This window comes from Podarcis muralis, chromosome 12 (genome assembly GCF_964188315.1).
Source record: "Podarcis muralis chromosome 12, rPodMur119.hap1.1, whole genome shotgun sequence".
NCBI lineage: Eukaryota > Metazoa > Chordata > Lepidosauria > Squamata > Lacertidae > Podarcis > Podarcis muralis.
This window is the reverse complement of record NC_135666.1, coordinates 41,518,062-41,534,696: the sequence shown is the minus strand read 5'-3', so window position 1 is coordinate 41,534,696 and position 16,635 is coordinate 41,518,062. Positions and strand designations below refer to the sequence as shown.

General features: G+C 41.6%; 1 protein-coding gene across 2 annotated transcripts in view; it reads right to left on the bottom strand.

The window, feature by feature from the left end:
- LOC114607241 (ubiquitin-conjugating enzyme E2 E2) overlaps positions 1-16,635 on the bottom strand; it is a 119,657-nt gene that overhangs the window by 85,719 nt on the left and 17,303 nt on the right. Inside the window, exon 3 of one of the 2 annotated variants that reach the window (XM_028750248.2) lies at positions 13,640-13,690. The exons of the other annotated variant lie outside the window; for it this stretch is intronic. Within the exon in view, the coding sequence (XP_028606081.1) occupies positions 13,640-13,690 (51 nt within the window). The remainder of the gene's footprint in view (positions 1-13,639; positions 13,691-16,635) is intronic. 2 annotated transcript variants of the gene reach the window in all.

Here is a 16,635-nt window from a genome sequence, read left to right as displayed (position 1 = left end):
GCTGGGAAGTACAAACTTCTGTGTTTCTTGGCCAGAGGTTTGAAAGAATATTTTTTTATCTCCTTATGTGAGGTCTATACATTCCCAATACTGTTGGGAAACCTATTTGAGCATTTAGCAAGAGTGATGCCCTGCCATCGACTGTTTTTTCTTATATGGGAAGATTTCTTGAATCCTCCTAGCACACCACTTATCAGTCCTTAGTTGGAAGAGTATTTAATTCCTTACTGAATGCTCAGAAACCTATTAGAGGTGATTTCATCAGCTACCTAATAGTATACCATATTAGTGGCTGAAGTAAGACTTCCCTTAATTAGTGCTAGGAAACAAAGCTTTAATCATGTATTAGGTCAAATTGCAAAAGACTGTGTAACAGCTATTCAAAAAATATATCCCGATATGATATCTTCACAGAACGAGTATCTCTAGAAACCTCAATTTTGTGAACTCTGAAACCCTTAAAACCCCCAATCTAGAATAGAATATACGCTCTATAAACTAGGAGTAGGGAACCTTTTTGGCTCTGCAGGCCAGATCCTTATTAGGATATATCCTTGTGAACCAAATTTGACAGGTAAGTACCCCCCACCCACCTGTTAATCACCTGACATCAGGTGAAGGATCTAACCATTGGGTGCAGCCTAACCATTGGGCACGTTAAAGGAGCTCACACAATTGGGAGACACTTTTCCTAATTGTGCCCTGGAAGCCACACCTATACCTGCTATACCTAACATCACAGAGGACACCAGGTGGCAAGCGTCTGAGGGAAATTAACTCACAGGCCAAATTTGAACCCCTTGTGGGCCAAGTTTGACCTGTGGGCTAGAGGTTTCCCCACCCCTGCTTTATACTGTTGTTTTTCTGGAAATCAACCTCTTACATGAGCAAAGTTTAGGGAAGAGCATTATGTACTATTTTGTGCTGGTTTGCATCCAGGGCTCTTCTGCAAAGAAGGGCAGGATAAAAATGCAATTATAAATACGTAATCTTTCAGGATCAACTCCTTATTTAAGATTTTGTCTAGGTTAGCATATCTTCACCAGAATTATTTGCTGGCATTTATTTATTTATTTCATAAAATTAATATACTGCTTGACTGTAAAAAAAATAAAATTGAAAGCAGTTTACAAAAGCATTCAAAGCAATTTACAAAACAATAAAAGCAAGAAAAAATCATAAACATACTTTTAAACATACAAAAGTTAAAATACTAAAACAAATTAAAATTGATAAATGTTACTTATAAAGTAGTTTTGTATATAGTGATAAGCGAGAAATTTAAGTACATATAAGTTAGATCAATTGCTATATCCTGCAAAGTATCACTTGGTATAAAGCTATTCTGTACTGAATGATGCCATGCTTTCATGTAGTTGAATCATACATCTTGGATTTTTGTGCTGAATTTTAGTTGGATTTTATCTTCCTGGGTTTTTTTTTAACCCACAACATTTGGTTTAGCAAATAAAATACTGACTGCTTCATGCATGATGGATGTCCTACAAATACTACTATCCTGTGTGAAGGTGAATGTACACAACTTCACATTTATCTGTTTTGTAACAAGCCAAATACATCTGTTAGACAGATGTGTACTGGTAAAATGTGTTCATGTGGAAACTCACATGATACAGAAATGATGTATTGATACAAGAAAATAATCAGCTATGAGAAGTTGCTCTGAGACTCAAAGTAACAGAAGTGGTAATTGTACATGTTATGTAATTTTAATAGCAGTGTTCTATTGGTGAGAAGAGAGCACCGTGCAGATAGATACAAAAGCCAATCTTCAATGAGAACTGAAACTGTTGTCTGCCCACTCAATCCTCATTAGTAACAAGTGTGTAACTTTTTTTTTTGCATCTCTTCTGAGAAATGTACACATGCTCATATATACACACACACTTTAGAAGTATGTTTGATGGTCACACTGCGCAGATGCCTTCATCCTTTGTAAACAGGGAAGGAATGAAGTTAGAGAAAGATAAATCTTTTAATTTCTTTTATAAAATATGTATCTTTAGGCTTGCAATAACAAAAGCAGCTGTGAAAATGTTTACACGTGTGTGTGTGTGTGTGTAATATCAATGTGTTTCTCAGTGCCTGCTGCAATTAACAAGACATTTCTGTGAATGAGATATGGCAGGAAAGCAAACCCCTTCTAAAAATAAAGAGACAGATGCTATTTTATTTTCTGAAAAACACCAATCAAGACAGGGAACTAATTATGCTGGGGTCCCCCCCCCAAACCTGTCTACATTATTTGATTTTGATTCTGAAGGGACTTCCATCAGTGTCTTGGGTTAAGAAAAGCTGGGCCATGAGGCAGCTTAGAAAAATAACCATCACCCTCTGCTACTGGGTAATGTTTCAACAGGCTGAGACTCCAATCAGCCAACTAAAATGCCCTTTCCGATGTCACAGCTAATGTCCTCTCTCCTCTTAGATGGAAACGATGCCGCATAGCAATGAATCAAACAAACATACTCATGGGACTCCTGTTGCAGCAAGACCCCTACAGACCCCCTCTCTCACCAAATGCTGTTGAGGTCACGCTGTATGCTATTCAATTAATCAGCTAATTAAAGAAAACTCTGTTTTTAGCACACACCAGGAACTGCCAATGTCAGACTAGCTACGTAAGACCAGCAAGACTAATTGAGATCCTATGAACCACACTAGAATCAGGATGCTTTTTTACATCATCTATAGTCAACCTAATGAACTGAAACAGCAAGAATGCAACTATTTAAGGTAAAACACACACACTTTAAATTAGAGATTACTTTTCAAGAGCGAGCATTCTGTATGTATCCTAAACAATAAACCCATCAAATTATGCAGCGCATGTGAGTGTTTCAAGACACGTTACAAGCAGAATCTGGGCTGAACCCTATATATGGTGCTAGCATTTTACGACAAACTGGTGCAATTCAAGGAGGGTACAGGCTGTGTTTTCTGGAACTGCTTCTTGCATGTCACAAGAAGAAATCCTTAAGACTTCTTGTTTACAGCAAGTATCATTCACAAAGGCAATGAAATTCACATACACAGTGGGGGTGTCTTCTGTTGGCCCCTCCATCAGCAGCAGCTTCCTTGGCTACATCAAAGCTACTTTAAATTCAGGGGAATTTACAACTCAGCTTATGATGTGGTACTTGTGAGAGGACTACTTGGAAAGACTGCCTTGTATTTACATGCAGGAGTGGCTAGATTATAATCTCTATGCTGGAACCTTTTCACAACACACAGTCCGGAAGCCACACACAGGTAGTTATGGCAAAAGTACACTACAGACTCGTTGTAATAATGAATTATTATGAGGTCTTTGTCTTGTGCGCTATGACGGTCTCTCTCTGATTCTACCTCGGCAGCCAGATGGGGCTCTCTCAGTTCTAGGGATAGCCTGTTACTGTGAGAACACAGTAAGCTGGAATTTCACAAGACACAGAATTTCTGTTCTTACAAGATTCTGCAAAGCCTATGCATATGTGGACTTGCCTCTATTGGAGCCGCATGAACAGTGTGTCCCAAGCACTCTCACTTGAAAATATAAGGTTACCCTAGATTATAAATTGTTTCTCTTTTACAGGCCATATCAACTGACTGAGAAGAAGCATCTTTTCACCTACTTTGGGGTATCATCTGTGAAACTAAAATATAGCCCAGTTCCTGGTTAACCTGTCACAGTTTGATGTTGGATGGAATAGGGAGGAGAAGGGAGAAGATTCTATCTCATCTAAGTTTCAGGAAGAAGTGCTAGAGTCCAGGGGTCAGTAAGGTTTATCTTGCCTGGGCAGGATTGGTCCCACGGAGATCCCTCCATGGGCCGGATCATGCATGTGTGTAAGCGCGTGTGCCCGTGATTTTCGGCGTCTGCGCAGATGCGATTTTCGGCGCCACGGAAGCGTGTCCCTACGCTGCGCTCATTTAGCGCAGTGCACGAGCAGCAACTCAGTTTGGGGGTGGCTCGTGGGCCAGTCAGATGACCTACACGGGCTGCTTCTGGCCCATGGGCCTTAGGTTGCTGACCCCTGTGCTAGACCCACTGCACTCCATTTTAATCTGACTTGACTATAGAAATGGACAAAATTGTGGCCCTTTTATTATGAGACTGTTGCCAACTGCATGAGGCTCCACAACACATGTGTATCCATTATCTAGGTCACACAGTTGGAGATACATTTTCAATCACTGCTGGCAATGAATCCTCTACTAAGCAAAAACAATGGCCTCCTTGCATTTTCCCCCTTATGAAGCGTAAAGCATCCATCTTCCTCTCTCTTTTAGGCTTTATTTACACAGAAGAAGACTAAGTAGCTACTTCTGCTCAAGAATAAGTGCCAGACAGAAGCACACAAAGTAGAAGAATCCATAGCTCACTTCATAAAAAAGTAACATTCAAGTTTTGAGTAGCACTGTTACCTATGCCAACTAATCCCTGCTGTGAGGACAAAACCAAAACTCTGTTTTTATTCCAAAAGCAAAGCTGAATACTTCAAGTAATAAATACCAGGAGATAAAAGCAAAGACCACATATTTATCAGTCATCTGGATCTCTAGAAGCAATCCCAAAATTATAAGAGGTCACCTAAATGGTGCTTGTGTGCAGAGCACAGGTTAAATTGGGAAGTTATGGATAGCTCATCCTCCAGCATGCACAAACAATCACACACTTTTTGTTCATTATTTATTATGGTTAAATCAGAGGAAATTTAGGTTTCTGGATTGACCTTAGTTAATAGTATAAAAATAACCTGCTGTGTATGATGTATGGTTTTAGTTAAACTGATATACAATATAGTAACTGGCTTCTTGCCAAGCAACATGGAAGCATTTTTAAAGACAGCTTAATCCAATTCTGTATCTTTGAAACAAAAATAAACTCAGGAACTCATAAAAGCTGTTTGGGAAAAGAGCATATAAACAAGGTAAAAAGTAAACCGACAATTGAAGAAACTGAAAACAAAGATAATTTCATGTAGATAACTTAATTGTAATTAAGAAACATTTGGCATGTGTTTTGATATAATTCAAAGCTGTAGCCAATTAGATGCTTGAATAAGCCTGCAAAGCCACAAATGTATAATTAAAACAAATACACTGTAATGCACATAGAATGATACCCAAGAAAAACAACAACCTTTGATTCACATTTCTGGCACAGCACTATTTTCAAGTTTGCAACTTTGTTAGTTAGCACTGTATAAAAGCAAATTATTTTCCAAAATCAGTCCCTTGCAAACAACTATTCATAATTAGACAACATTATTAATAGCATAATGCATAATCCAGGTTACAGTATGCGAAGGTTGAAGGTTTTAATATCAAACATTTCAGAGTTTTTTAATGCTGTAGTAAAAAGTTATCTAAATGCTTAGCAGCACCACAGGAAACTAGGAAAGCAAGTATGTATATTTTTCTTCCTACGTGCCACTTCTTAAATCCTTGTAGACAAGCATAGGCTGAAACTCACTTATTTGTATATACAGAACTCCTTTTTATTTCATCACTTAGAAGAAAAGATTTCACTTATTAAAAGCATTACAATGAAGGTCACTCAGGGCCAACTTGTTTAAACCAACAGGGCTGCTGTGAATGCAGAAACTGAACAAAGGAGAATTCCCTTACGTTATTAACATGAAGGGCATTGCCATGCATCCCTTTTGATGAGGAATGGAAGCAACCAACCACTAACACACCAGAACAGGCACTCAATTTCAATGGCAGTACCTCAGTGTAATCTTCCCTCCAATTGTGCGGTGGAGGCATGGAAGGGGCACATGAATTAACAACAGCCCACTGCATGTTCCAAGAAATGCACAAAGTAGTTCAGATCTGTCATATTCAGAGCCTGCATATGATTATGCAGCTGGCTATTGTAGGCTTCTTCAGATTTCTTTAAGAAACTCCAAGCTAGCTCTATCAGAAATTTGTTAATTCAGCTGACTATACTTCAATTATATTGTTTTATACAGCTTTTTCTAAACATTTTTATCTATAGTTCCATTATTTTATTTGGCAAACCCTGCTGAGAAGTTCCTATTGTTTATTCATTGTATTTAGATTAGCAGAGTTCATGTTTGCTCAGGGGATTGTTTACGTCTTGTTTTTAATAATGAAAAAAATACAAAAGACTTCCGATGCTGCATCATATCAAAGCAGCTTTACAACTAAGTGGAAATGAAAACAATCCACTCGAGCTATCATCATCGCTCAGCCTTGATGAAATATTCAAAGTTAAAATACAGCTAAAAATCGTATTGCGTTCCTGGGAAGACAGAAATAACAGCTCAAGAAATCGGAGTAATATAGTTACACTCTTTCACTGCGACAAAGTAAGCAAAATGAGAATGGATACAGAAACAGAATCTGTGAATCTAGTCAGTTTTGGCAACAGACCATCAGCTAGTTCCCCAATTACTGCCAACACAAGTAGTCTATTTGTGAAGCTAAGAGTAGGGAAATTATACAGTTGATTAAAATTCTTCTTCCATGAACTAGAAGTCATATCATCTTAAGTGTATTGGTCATGATCCAATATAGGTATAGTCCTCCTGCCCACAACATGCATCAAAAAAATTTTTGTCTGATCATCTAAACCAATTTTAATATGAGAAACTAGAGTCACAGGTTGTGAAATCTCAGCAGAAACCAGGTAACATTTTAATAATACATCATTTATACCAACGCATTTTGCAAACCTTGAGGAATTACACACCCACATCCACACCCCGATGTCATGTTATGGCCTTACTTACGCATGCTATTTTTTATTTTGATTTCTTTTAAAAAAGAGCAATTGCTGGAAATAGAACAGGCCTTGCTAGCCTCTACGTGTTGGAAATTTTGTTTTTGAACGTACTCCGAAGCATCACTTCCTTGTAGGGACATTCTTCTATAAACTGCATCTGGGAACTGCAAATCCCATGCTCTCTAGCAAGAAGCACCACACCTGAGTTCAGAAATGTCATTTCGAATCTAAGACAATGAAGGCCTCTCTTCTAGAGCAAGCTCTCTACTGCCAATTATAAACATACAAAGAAACACACTTCTTAAAGTATTGTACACCCCCCTGGCTCTCCCTCCCCTAAAGAGGAGAGCAACTATTTTGCAGTTTGTTTGTTTTGGCAAACTTGAAAAGGGCTTTTAAAAACCTGGGTTCCACCTCCCTCCAGATTTCTTTGGAAAAGTCGGAACATAAAGATTTCATGGTAAGGCATGGAGAATTAATGCAGTACTGTCTGTTGTCCAGAGTCTTCTCCAAATTTTTACTGAAGCCTTTAACTTCCATTTTTATTCATGGGCATTATTTTTGCATGTCGTGGTTGTAAGAAGTTTAAACCAAGACAATTTTATGATATTTATACTCTAGATTAGCTCTTTCCATCACTTACCACAGGCACACTAAGTACATTCTCTTTAACTCTCAGGACACAAAAACAGCTAACAAATCAAAGGTTGCATTACAAGCAGTGTTAGAAACTCAAAGCTGGGCGCCAAATGGTTCCTTAAACGAAGGTTACAGTTGCCAAAATTGAATTTCTAGCGGCCATTTTTGGTAACATGGCTCTAAAGTCTGATTTTTCAAAAGGTGGACTCACTAGCTTTACATATGAAGCCCAGCTTGCATCTGTACCCAAGTTTGTTCCTGGCTCAATGCTTTTAGTTTGTCTGGGTAGACCACCTATGAGCCTGGTCAGCCATAACAGCTGGGTAGTGCAACAGCAGGGTAACCAGGAAAGAAGTGACTGTGGTTTTTATTCTAAGTAAGGTAAAGGTAAAGGACCCCTGGACGGTTAAGTCCAGTCAAAGGCGACTATGGGGTTGCGGTGCTCATCTTGCTTTCAGGCCAAGGGAGCCGGTGTTTGTCCACAGACAGCTTTCCGGGTCATGTGGCCAGCATGATTAAACCGCTTCTGGCGCAATGGAGCACTGTGACAGAAACCAGAGCACATGGAAACACCGTTTACCTTCCTGCCACAGCAGCACCTATTTATCTACTTGCACTGGCATGCTTTCAAACTGCTAGGTTGGCAGGAGCTGGGACAGAGCAATGGGCGCTCACCCCGTTGTGCGGATTCGAACCGCTGACCTTCTGATCAGCAAGCCCAAGAGGCTCAGTGGTTTAGACCACAGCGCCACCCCACATGGTGACACTTAGCCATGATTTGGCTTAGCATTATGTGCAAACTGAGCCAGTGTAGTCCACTTTCACGTCTTATGTTTAATAACTATATTGAGACAATGGCAACAGCGGTTCACAGGGAAGGCTGAATGTGGCTTTTTATTAATAAAAACTAGATTTACATGCAGATGTGCAACCCATACCTTTCACTGGTGTATTTGATGGCAATATTAAATTAATCTGGCAATTTGTTTTACTGTCGGGTAAATCAAACAAATTAGAGTAGCCCCAAAACAGGGGTTGTCTTATACATGGAGTCATGTTATACACGGAAAAATATGCTAAGTGGAATACTGGAGTTAGACATTTCGGTATTAGACTTTATAATATTGACATTCTGATGAAATACTGTTAAAATGTTTAAATAAGGGGATAATTAAAATTTATAATGGTTTAGAATTGCAGGACTTAGATACAATACAGTGGTGCCCCGCAAGACGAATGCCTCGCAAGACGAAAAACTCGCTAGACGAAAGGGTTTTCCGTTTTTTTAGTCGTTCCGCAAGACGAATTTCCCTATGGGCTTGCTTCGCAAGACGAAACGTCTTGCGAGTTCTTGCGAGTTTGTTTCCTTTTTCTTAAAGCCGCTAAGCCGTTAATAGCCGCTAAGCCGCTAATAGCCGTGTTTCGCAAGACGAAAAAACCGCAAGACGAAGAGACTCGCGGAACGGATTAATTTCGTCTTGCGAGGCACCACTGTAACTGTTTTGTGAATTCATTTGGAAAGGAAAATATGCCAACATTGGCTTAAAACCGATGCATCAATCCAAGCCATTTTTAGAAGTAGCTTAAGCGATGCAGGAGGCAGGGCAGGGGAGCCCTGTTGCGCAAGCTGTCATCCACTTATGTAGCTTTGCATACCACACGCTGTCTTTGTGAGACTGCCATCATAAAATATGGAGCATTATACTCATGGACAAGATCATAACCATGGCATATATGCAGTAAACCTGGCTATTCATATGCTACAAAAAGTCTGTTAATGATTGGAACCAATCACATTCTCAATTATTCCTTTACAGACCAGTTGGCAGCGACCAGCTGGTTGCGATGGCTGCAATCCCCACTTTTGGAAAGGATTGGCTGCACTTATCAGAAAAAAATATGCAAGGTAGCCACATCACTCTCATTTCACAGAAATCACTTAAGAGGTACTGCTACATTTTGCCTAATAACTTTCTATGATGGCTGGACAATTGCTTTGTTTTTATACCAAAAACTCAGAACCTGGGGCATCTGCTCAAGAGCAGGCCTGGAAGCTTTTATGGATGCCATTGCATCTGCAGGCACTGGGGTGGCAACCCTGTTGTACAATATGTAGAAAAGGAATAGCCTAGATCAGTGTTTCCCAACCACTGTTCCGCGGCACACTAGTGTGCCGCGAGATGTTGCCTGGTGTGCCGCGGGAAAAATTAAAAAATTGAAAGATTATTTTTTTTTAAAAGTCAAATTTTCGATTGGGGCGCCGTCACTAGATGGCCCCTGGGGTTCCCTCCCTCCCTCCCTCCCGCTCTGCGCCTCCCTCCTCCTCCTCCTCCTCCTCCGGGGAGGCCCTTCCTGGCTCTCGGCCAAGGCTTGGCGGCTGCCACTCACTCACTCACTCGCTCGCCCACCCGTCCCTCCATCCCTGCACCCGGCCTCTCCCCCTCCGTCCCCGGCGCGGGGGCTGCCGGGATCCGTAGTCCCCTCGCCCTTGGGCTCCGCGCCCGCGCGGGGTGCGCGAACTACATTTCCCAGCGTGGCCTGGCGGGCCGGGCATTTTGTTTGAAGCGCTCTTCTCCCGGCCATGGAATGAGCGCGGCGGCGGCGGCCGGGCGGGCAGGGGCTCTTCCGCGCAGACCCCGCGCAGCCTGCCTGCACCCCCGCGGAGATCGGGCGGCAGGATGGAGGCCGGGGATCCCCGCGGAGGCGGAGCAGCAGAGGCTGCCCCCCAGGTAGGGCTGCGTCGGGGGGGGGTTATTTTTGCAATGCTGCATCCGCGCCGGAGGGGACGCATCGGACCGCGGGGAGACCCCTTGGCGGGCGTGCAAGGCAATGCATGCGTGCAGGCATTGCATGGAGTGCAGTGCAATGCAATGGCAACGCGGCGCCCTGCATGCATGCATGCAACTTCCACCGGCGCTCCAGACTTGGCAGGTGAGGGGGGTCCCCAGTGGGCGGCAGAGAGAGCCGGGAGGGCGAAGGGGAGCCGGGGGGGAGCAGCGCTGCTCCCCGAGCCGAGCCCGGGGGGAAACTTCGGCGTCGTTGCGCCGGGTGTTGGAAGCGGAGGCTGGCGGGGCCCCCTCACCTGCAAAACCTGGTCGCCTCTCATATATTTCGTGCATTGCATTCATCGCCCGCTTTCTCCTCCAAGGAGCTCCCGGGGGCGCGCGTGGTTCTCCCCGTGTTATCCTCGCAACAACAGCCCTGCGAGGTGGGTCAGGTGAGTGGCCCAAGGGAACACCCAGGGATTGTCCTGGCCAGGTGGGGTGATTTGAACCCTGCTCTCTGCCCGGTCTTCGTCCTCATTTAGCCCCCACATGTGCATGACTGTGCATGACTGAGGTTTCCCCCCCTCATCTTGGCTATGGTGTGAGTCTGTGCTGTTAATTAATGGGGTTCTGCCTTCGGAGAAGATGAGCCAGCCCTCAAGGAGGTGATTATGTAATTTGCTAGCAATTCATGTCCCTCCCGGCGTGACGCTGCGCGCTGACGTCACGGGGCTGTAATGGTGGTGTGCCTCGAGATTTTTTTCATGAAACAAGTGTGCCTTTGCCCAAAAAAGGTTGGGAAACACTGGCCTAGATGGACTGCGTGTTCAAAGGCCCACAGCTGTTTTTTTTAAAAATACAGCACGACTACAGAAATGATAAGTGCTGTAGTGGAGAAGCAGATCTTTTCTGCCTTCACTGATAGTGAAGTTTTATTAGACAGACGTCCAGTTTTATTAGATACTGGAGACAGGTTTATCTATACAAATGAAAATAATTATACCACTACCCTTCAAATTACTACTATGCTCACTCTGTTTCTGCTACTGTGTTTCTGACCAGTCCTTCTGCGTGTGGGGATGAGTATTATTTCCTCCTTCTGCAGCTGTGGCAGAGATCCAAGAGAGATCAGAAGGGACCAATACATAGAGGTTGCGGTAGCAAGCCACGTTTTAATACTAGGGCATGCTGGTGACCCAGGTCCAAGTTTTTTCTTTCCCTTCATTTTCAAGAATGTGCATTCTCCTTAGCACAGGCATATGTATTAAAGGGTGTGTAATCTGCAGTTCTCACATTCAGCTGTTGTTCACAGGAAATACTGAGAACAGTAACAGCACAAACCATTCCCTCTATCCAACTGAGGCTTCTTACAAAACAATTTCCGTCTCCCAATTTCTTCACCATGCACTTTTAGCACCCACCTCATCTTGAAGTAGGGTCAATAGTTGATAACTTATTCCACAATCTTTCTTTTCACCTGCCCCTGTAAGAGTTCAGGAGATCCTAAGATATACCAGATCAGAACATCACTGAAGTGCTTTGTTCAATGTGTAGCGTTCCACACTTCTGTTTTTCCTTAGGCCCTTATGATCTTTGTTTTTCCCCCTTTAAGTAACAGCATCTGGTATCCTATGAACGCAAGAGTATCTCAACCCTGCTTTTAAAAGTAAGCTCCTTCTGTTACCAAAAAACAAAAACTCTTTGAAGATCAAACCTAGGGCCTTCAAATTCACCTGACACATAAGAAGTACTGAAACATACAAGTTTTCTACCCTGTCCTGATTATATACAGAACATTCACAATTCACCTCACATAGGAAAATCCTTCCTATGAAAATAATTTCAAGCATCACTTCCAACCAGAAGCTTGCAGTGTTGGACTCCAAGACATGAAAGAGCTTCACTGCACTACCTGTTTAAAACAACCTCATTGTTCTGTACAAATTTCTTGCTGTTAAAAACCAAAAGTTTGTTAAAAGAAAAAAGAAAAGAAAAAGCAGGCTAACACATAAAAGAGTGAAACAACACAAAAAGCAGGCCAGGGGATTACAAGAGAGACTGATTAGTGGGGCTCACACTGTCATACAAATCCACAGTACTTTTCAATCAGAGTTGATAACAAGGAAGACAGGCAGACATTGCGACACATATTTTGCAATGTGCATGTTCTATGAGAATACCAGAGTCCAGCACCTATATCTTTAGAAGTTAGACAGAAGCAAGCAACAAATGCACAAGTTTAACTATAATATTGTGTTGAAAAATACACCATCTTCACACAAATATTTTGATTTTCCTAGCACAGATGTGCTCTAAAGCGTACTGTTTTGCCACAACAGCAATGCCAAGCATAAAAAAATGGTACAACCGCTTTCCTATAACAGAGACAAATTCACAAAGCAACAGCAAACTTTTCAAAATCAAATAATTCTTAAGTTACAACTTCCTCTGCAGCACACAGGGAGTTTAGTAATACTATCAATCCACTAACAGGGATCTCTCAGCAAGCCGGAGTAAAGACTGGCCAAACATTTTTGATATGCATATGCAAAGTCTTTGATGGACATTAAGATCTTTCAGCCTGCAAAGAATCCCCAGAACAGCCTGAAATACTTTTTGATCATCTTTAGAAGACTGTGCTTAGTCTTCCAGAAATATTTCAAGATTTAACAAACATAATTTTGTCAAGATATCAGAAAAGACAGCTCTTGTGTCTAACATATTTCAAATCTGAAATAAGAAGCAATCTGTGTTAGAGACTTCCTGAAATCAAATAGCCATTAATCTCATTATAATATCTCACAAGCAATAGCTAAAAAGCAACAGTGACCCAACCGACTATATAGCTGAATACATTATTTACTTCCATAGCTAGAAGTACAATAATCAAGCACCTCTGTAAACAATGAAGTACAATCTTGGCCAAATTCCAAGACTGAACTTATGTCAAGTTGGCAAATATGTAACTTGAGAGAGATAATCACAGTAGCATGGCAACAGTCTTGCTGAAATATATCAGATCAGGATTTACATGCTCAAATTATTTATTCAAAGGGGAAAATGCAAATAGCCAAAACCTGCTTCTACAAAAAACCAAACTATTTGACAATCTATTACATCATGCTTCCACAAGAGCATGATGCCCAAGAAAAAGGAAGAGCAAACCTAGAATCTGGCAGTTTTCTCTTTTGCTAAAAACAACCATTCACCAACAAAATACATAAACAATTAACACAAAACTGCAAAACCAAGTCTTAAAAATAAAACTTAACTGAACCTGGCCTGTTTTAATATTTACTAGCATTGCATTATGATCATAGCTTCTGAAGTAATTCATGAAAGTCTCCTAAAATTTAGTAATTGCAAACCTTTATGCCAGAAACCTAACCAAGCAGACCAAAGTGAAACAAGACAAAATTTACCTCTGGTGAAATTTTCAAATATATTCCAAATAATTAAAATCCATTTCAAAACTTACCTACAGTTTGGAGGAGGGTCTAATGTAATTTCTGCAAGTTCTTTCTGAATTCTTAAGAGAAAAGAGACAGAAATTAAAAGGAGAGAGTTATTTTTTCCTCCAGTTTATTAACTTTTTAAAAATTAACTCCAGTGTGTAAAAACTAAGTTCTTATGGTACAGGAAGTATGCCACAAGTTACACATTGATCCTAATTGTCTGGGGGACACACACTTCGCATACACCCCCCAATTTTTTTTGCAGTTTTCATTTTGGAAAACAACCCAACAGAATCAAAGTTTCCGTTTAAAAATTTCCAAGGTTTAAAAATCAGTCCAGACATAAGGCATGATAGCTTACCAAGAAGCCAATGCCAGCAGTTCAGTAGATTTTTCATCTCCCCCATTGCTCCACGACCCACATACCATCAACTATCCTGTGGGTTGGGGAGGAGAGGACTAAAAGGGAACAGCAGCCACATTGATGCCATCAAGGAGAGAATAAAGGCTGCACTTCAAAACTGCAGACTTTCTTGCTTCAGCCAAAGCAGGGAGATGGAGGGGAGAAAGTCTTTCTGCCCCTTGTGCTCCCACTCTCTGGAAACAGGCAGCTCAGACAGGCAGGTAGGCAGGCAGGAGTGAATGAGCAGCAGGCAGATGAGCTGGCTGCCCAGATAGGCGGAGTGGGTAGCAAAAGGAAGAAATAACTTCCCGCTACTGAGTGGCAAGCATAAGGAATTGGGGTGAGTTTAGTAGGAGCTAGGGACATGGGTGGCGCTGTGGTTTAACCACTGTGCCGCTTGGACTTGTTGCTTGGAAGGTCAGCAGTTCGAGGTCCCGCAACAGGGTGAGTTCCCATTGCTCTGTCCCAGCTCCTGCCAACCTAGCAGTTCGAAAGCACACAGTACAAGTAGATAAATAGGTATCACTCTGGTGGGAAGGTAAACAGCATTTCTGTGCGCTGCTCTGGCTGACCACATGACCCGGAAAAACTGTCTGCGGAAGCGGACAAACACCAGCTCCCTCGGCCAGTAAAGCGAGAGTCGTTTGCGACTGGACTTAACTGTTAGGGGTCCCTTTACCTTTATCTTTTAGTAGGAGCTATGAGGGAGCATGGTGGGTAGGCAGAGTTGGCATGCAAAATGGACATGGGCACAACCAGTGTGTGTGTATACAAACACAAGCAGAAATAAATGCAAGTACTGCCTCAACATGCTTTCCAGATTTATGTGCTACTTGCCTCGTTTCTTGCATTTCAATTCCCCCCCCACAAAAAATCTATATAACAATTTCCCTTTGCTCGAACATATGCTTTATCCAAGGAGATGAATTCTGAGCACACATGTACCTTGCAAAGCACGAAAAATCCTATAAAGGCAGCGTACAAGCACAAAAACCTGATTTCCCAAGATAAAGATAAAAAGAATTGTGTTACTCTGACAGTACATGCTTTAATTCCAAAAAGGCAAATGGACTACACCTTTAGATTACTTGAGCTAATCTTACATCATCACTCAGCATTTTTAGATGTTCAATGTGTATGACTAAGCCACTTAGAAAGAAAAATGGGTTCCTAGCTGAGAAATGCTATGCAAGTGGTAATGAATCAACATGTTTACAGAGCTAAAAGTTTACAGTCTGCCCATCTGCCATAACGTAAAGAATCTGATTTTCTAAAACTATGATAATTTAGATACTGCAACACAATCAAAGTAAAAGATCCATTTACACAAAACTGGTTGGATCAAGACTAAAGTAGTTGCACTTGCACTTCACTGGAATCAGCTAGCATATTCATTATAGCATAAACTTTTATAGACTACAGCCCACTTCATCCATTTTTTTGTGAATAGCCACTGTTAATAATTATCAATGCTGGCAGATCTATTAATTTCATTTCATTTCTTTCTGACCTCACTATTTAAAACCACCACCACCATGTATGTGTAAAAGAAACACACACAGAGATAATACTTCATGCATCTGACAAGGTGAACTGTACTCCACAAAACTTTATGCCATAATACATTTGTTAGTCTTTAAGGTGCCAGAAGATGTTTTGCTGGTTTAACTGGCTCTCTTCTGGAAACCTACAATGTGAAGTAGTGAGTAATTACTTAAGTCCTATTTATTTCAGCAGGAATTAAATGCAACTAATTGAGTACGGATGCAACTCATTGAGCACATACAGTCGTACCTCCTTTTGCGTCTGCCCCGTTTAGGGTCCATTTCATCCAACATCCACGGCAAACCCGGAAGTACCAGAACTGGTTACTTCCAGGTTTGTTGCTCTTGCATGCACAGAAGAACTACATTGCACATGTGCAGAGTGGCGCTTTGTCGAGCGTCTCTTTCGTTGAGCGTCCGGGGCTCCAGAACGGATCCCGGACCCAAAAGGAGGTACGACTGTATATTCACTGTGACCTGGGTGGTGGTGGTGGAGGAATACAACACTTATATCTGATAGGCATGGTTAACAAATCAAGGAGTAGAATCTTGTGTACCCTTCCCCAGCTTCCACTTTTGCCACTAAAAGCCTGAAAAATGGTTCAGCGATCAGGAATTTTACATGTACCCTGGCAACACTTCCTGCTAAAATAGCACATTTAAATGCTTAATTTTAACTGTTATGAAAATCAACTTCAATATGGCTTTATTCCAAGAAACCACACATAGGATTCTAGCTCAAGTCCCACTGGTTGCAGAAATTAAACTTGGTGAAGAACATTATTCACTGTATCTCCTTCTACACAATTGTCCCAAGGCGATGTACAACAAAAACAAAAAGGAGCAAAAAAATTAAACTGTTAAATACAAAAAAGAAACAGCCAATACAAAATAAATGCTCATGACAAGAGACCCATTTAATCAGCTGGGAAAGTCTGTTGGATCTCTTTCACAAAATGGGGCAGCCACACTAAAAGTTCTGCTGTGAGTTACTGTGGAGTGGGTTTCTGAGAGCTTTTGGACTTTCAGGAGAAACTTTCCTGCAGACTGCAGCTGCTGTAAAATGGGTTCT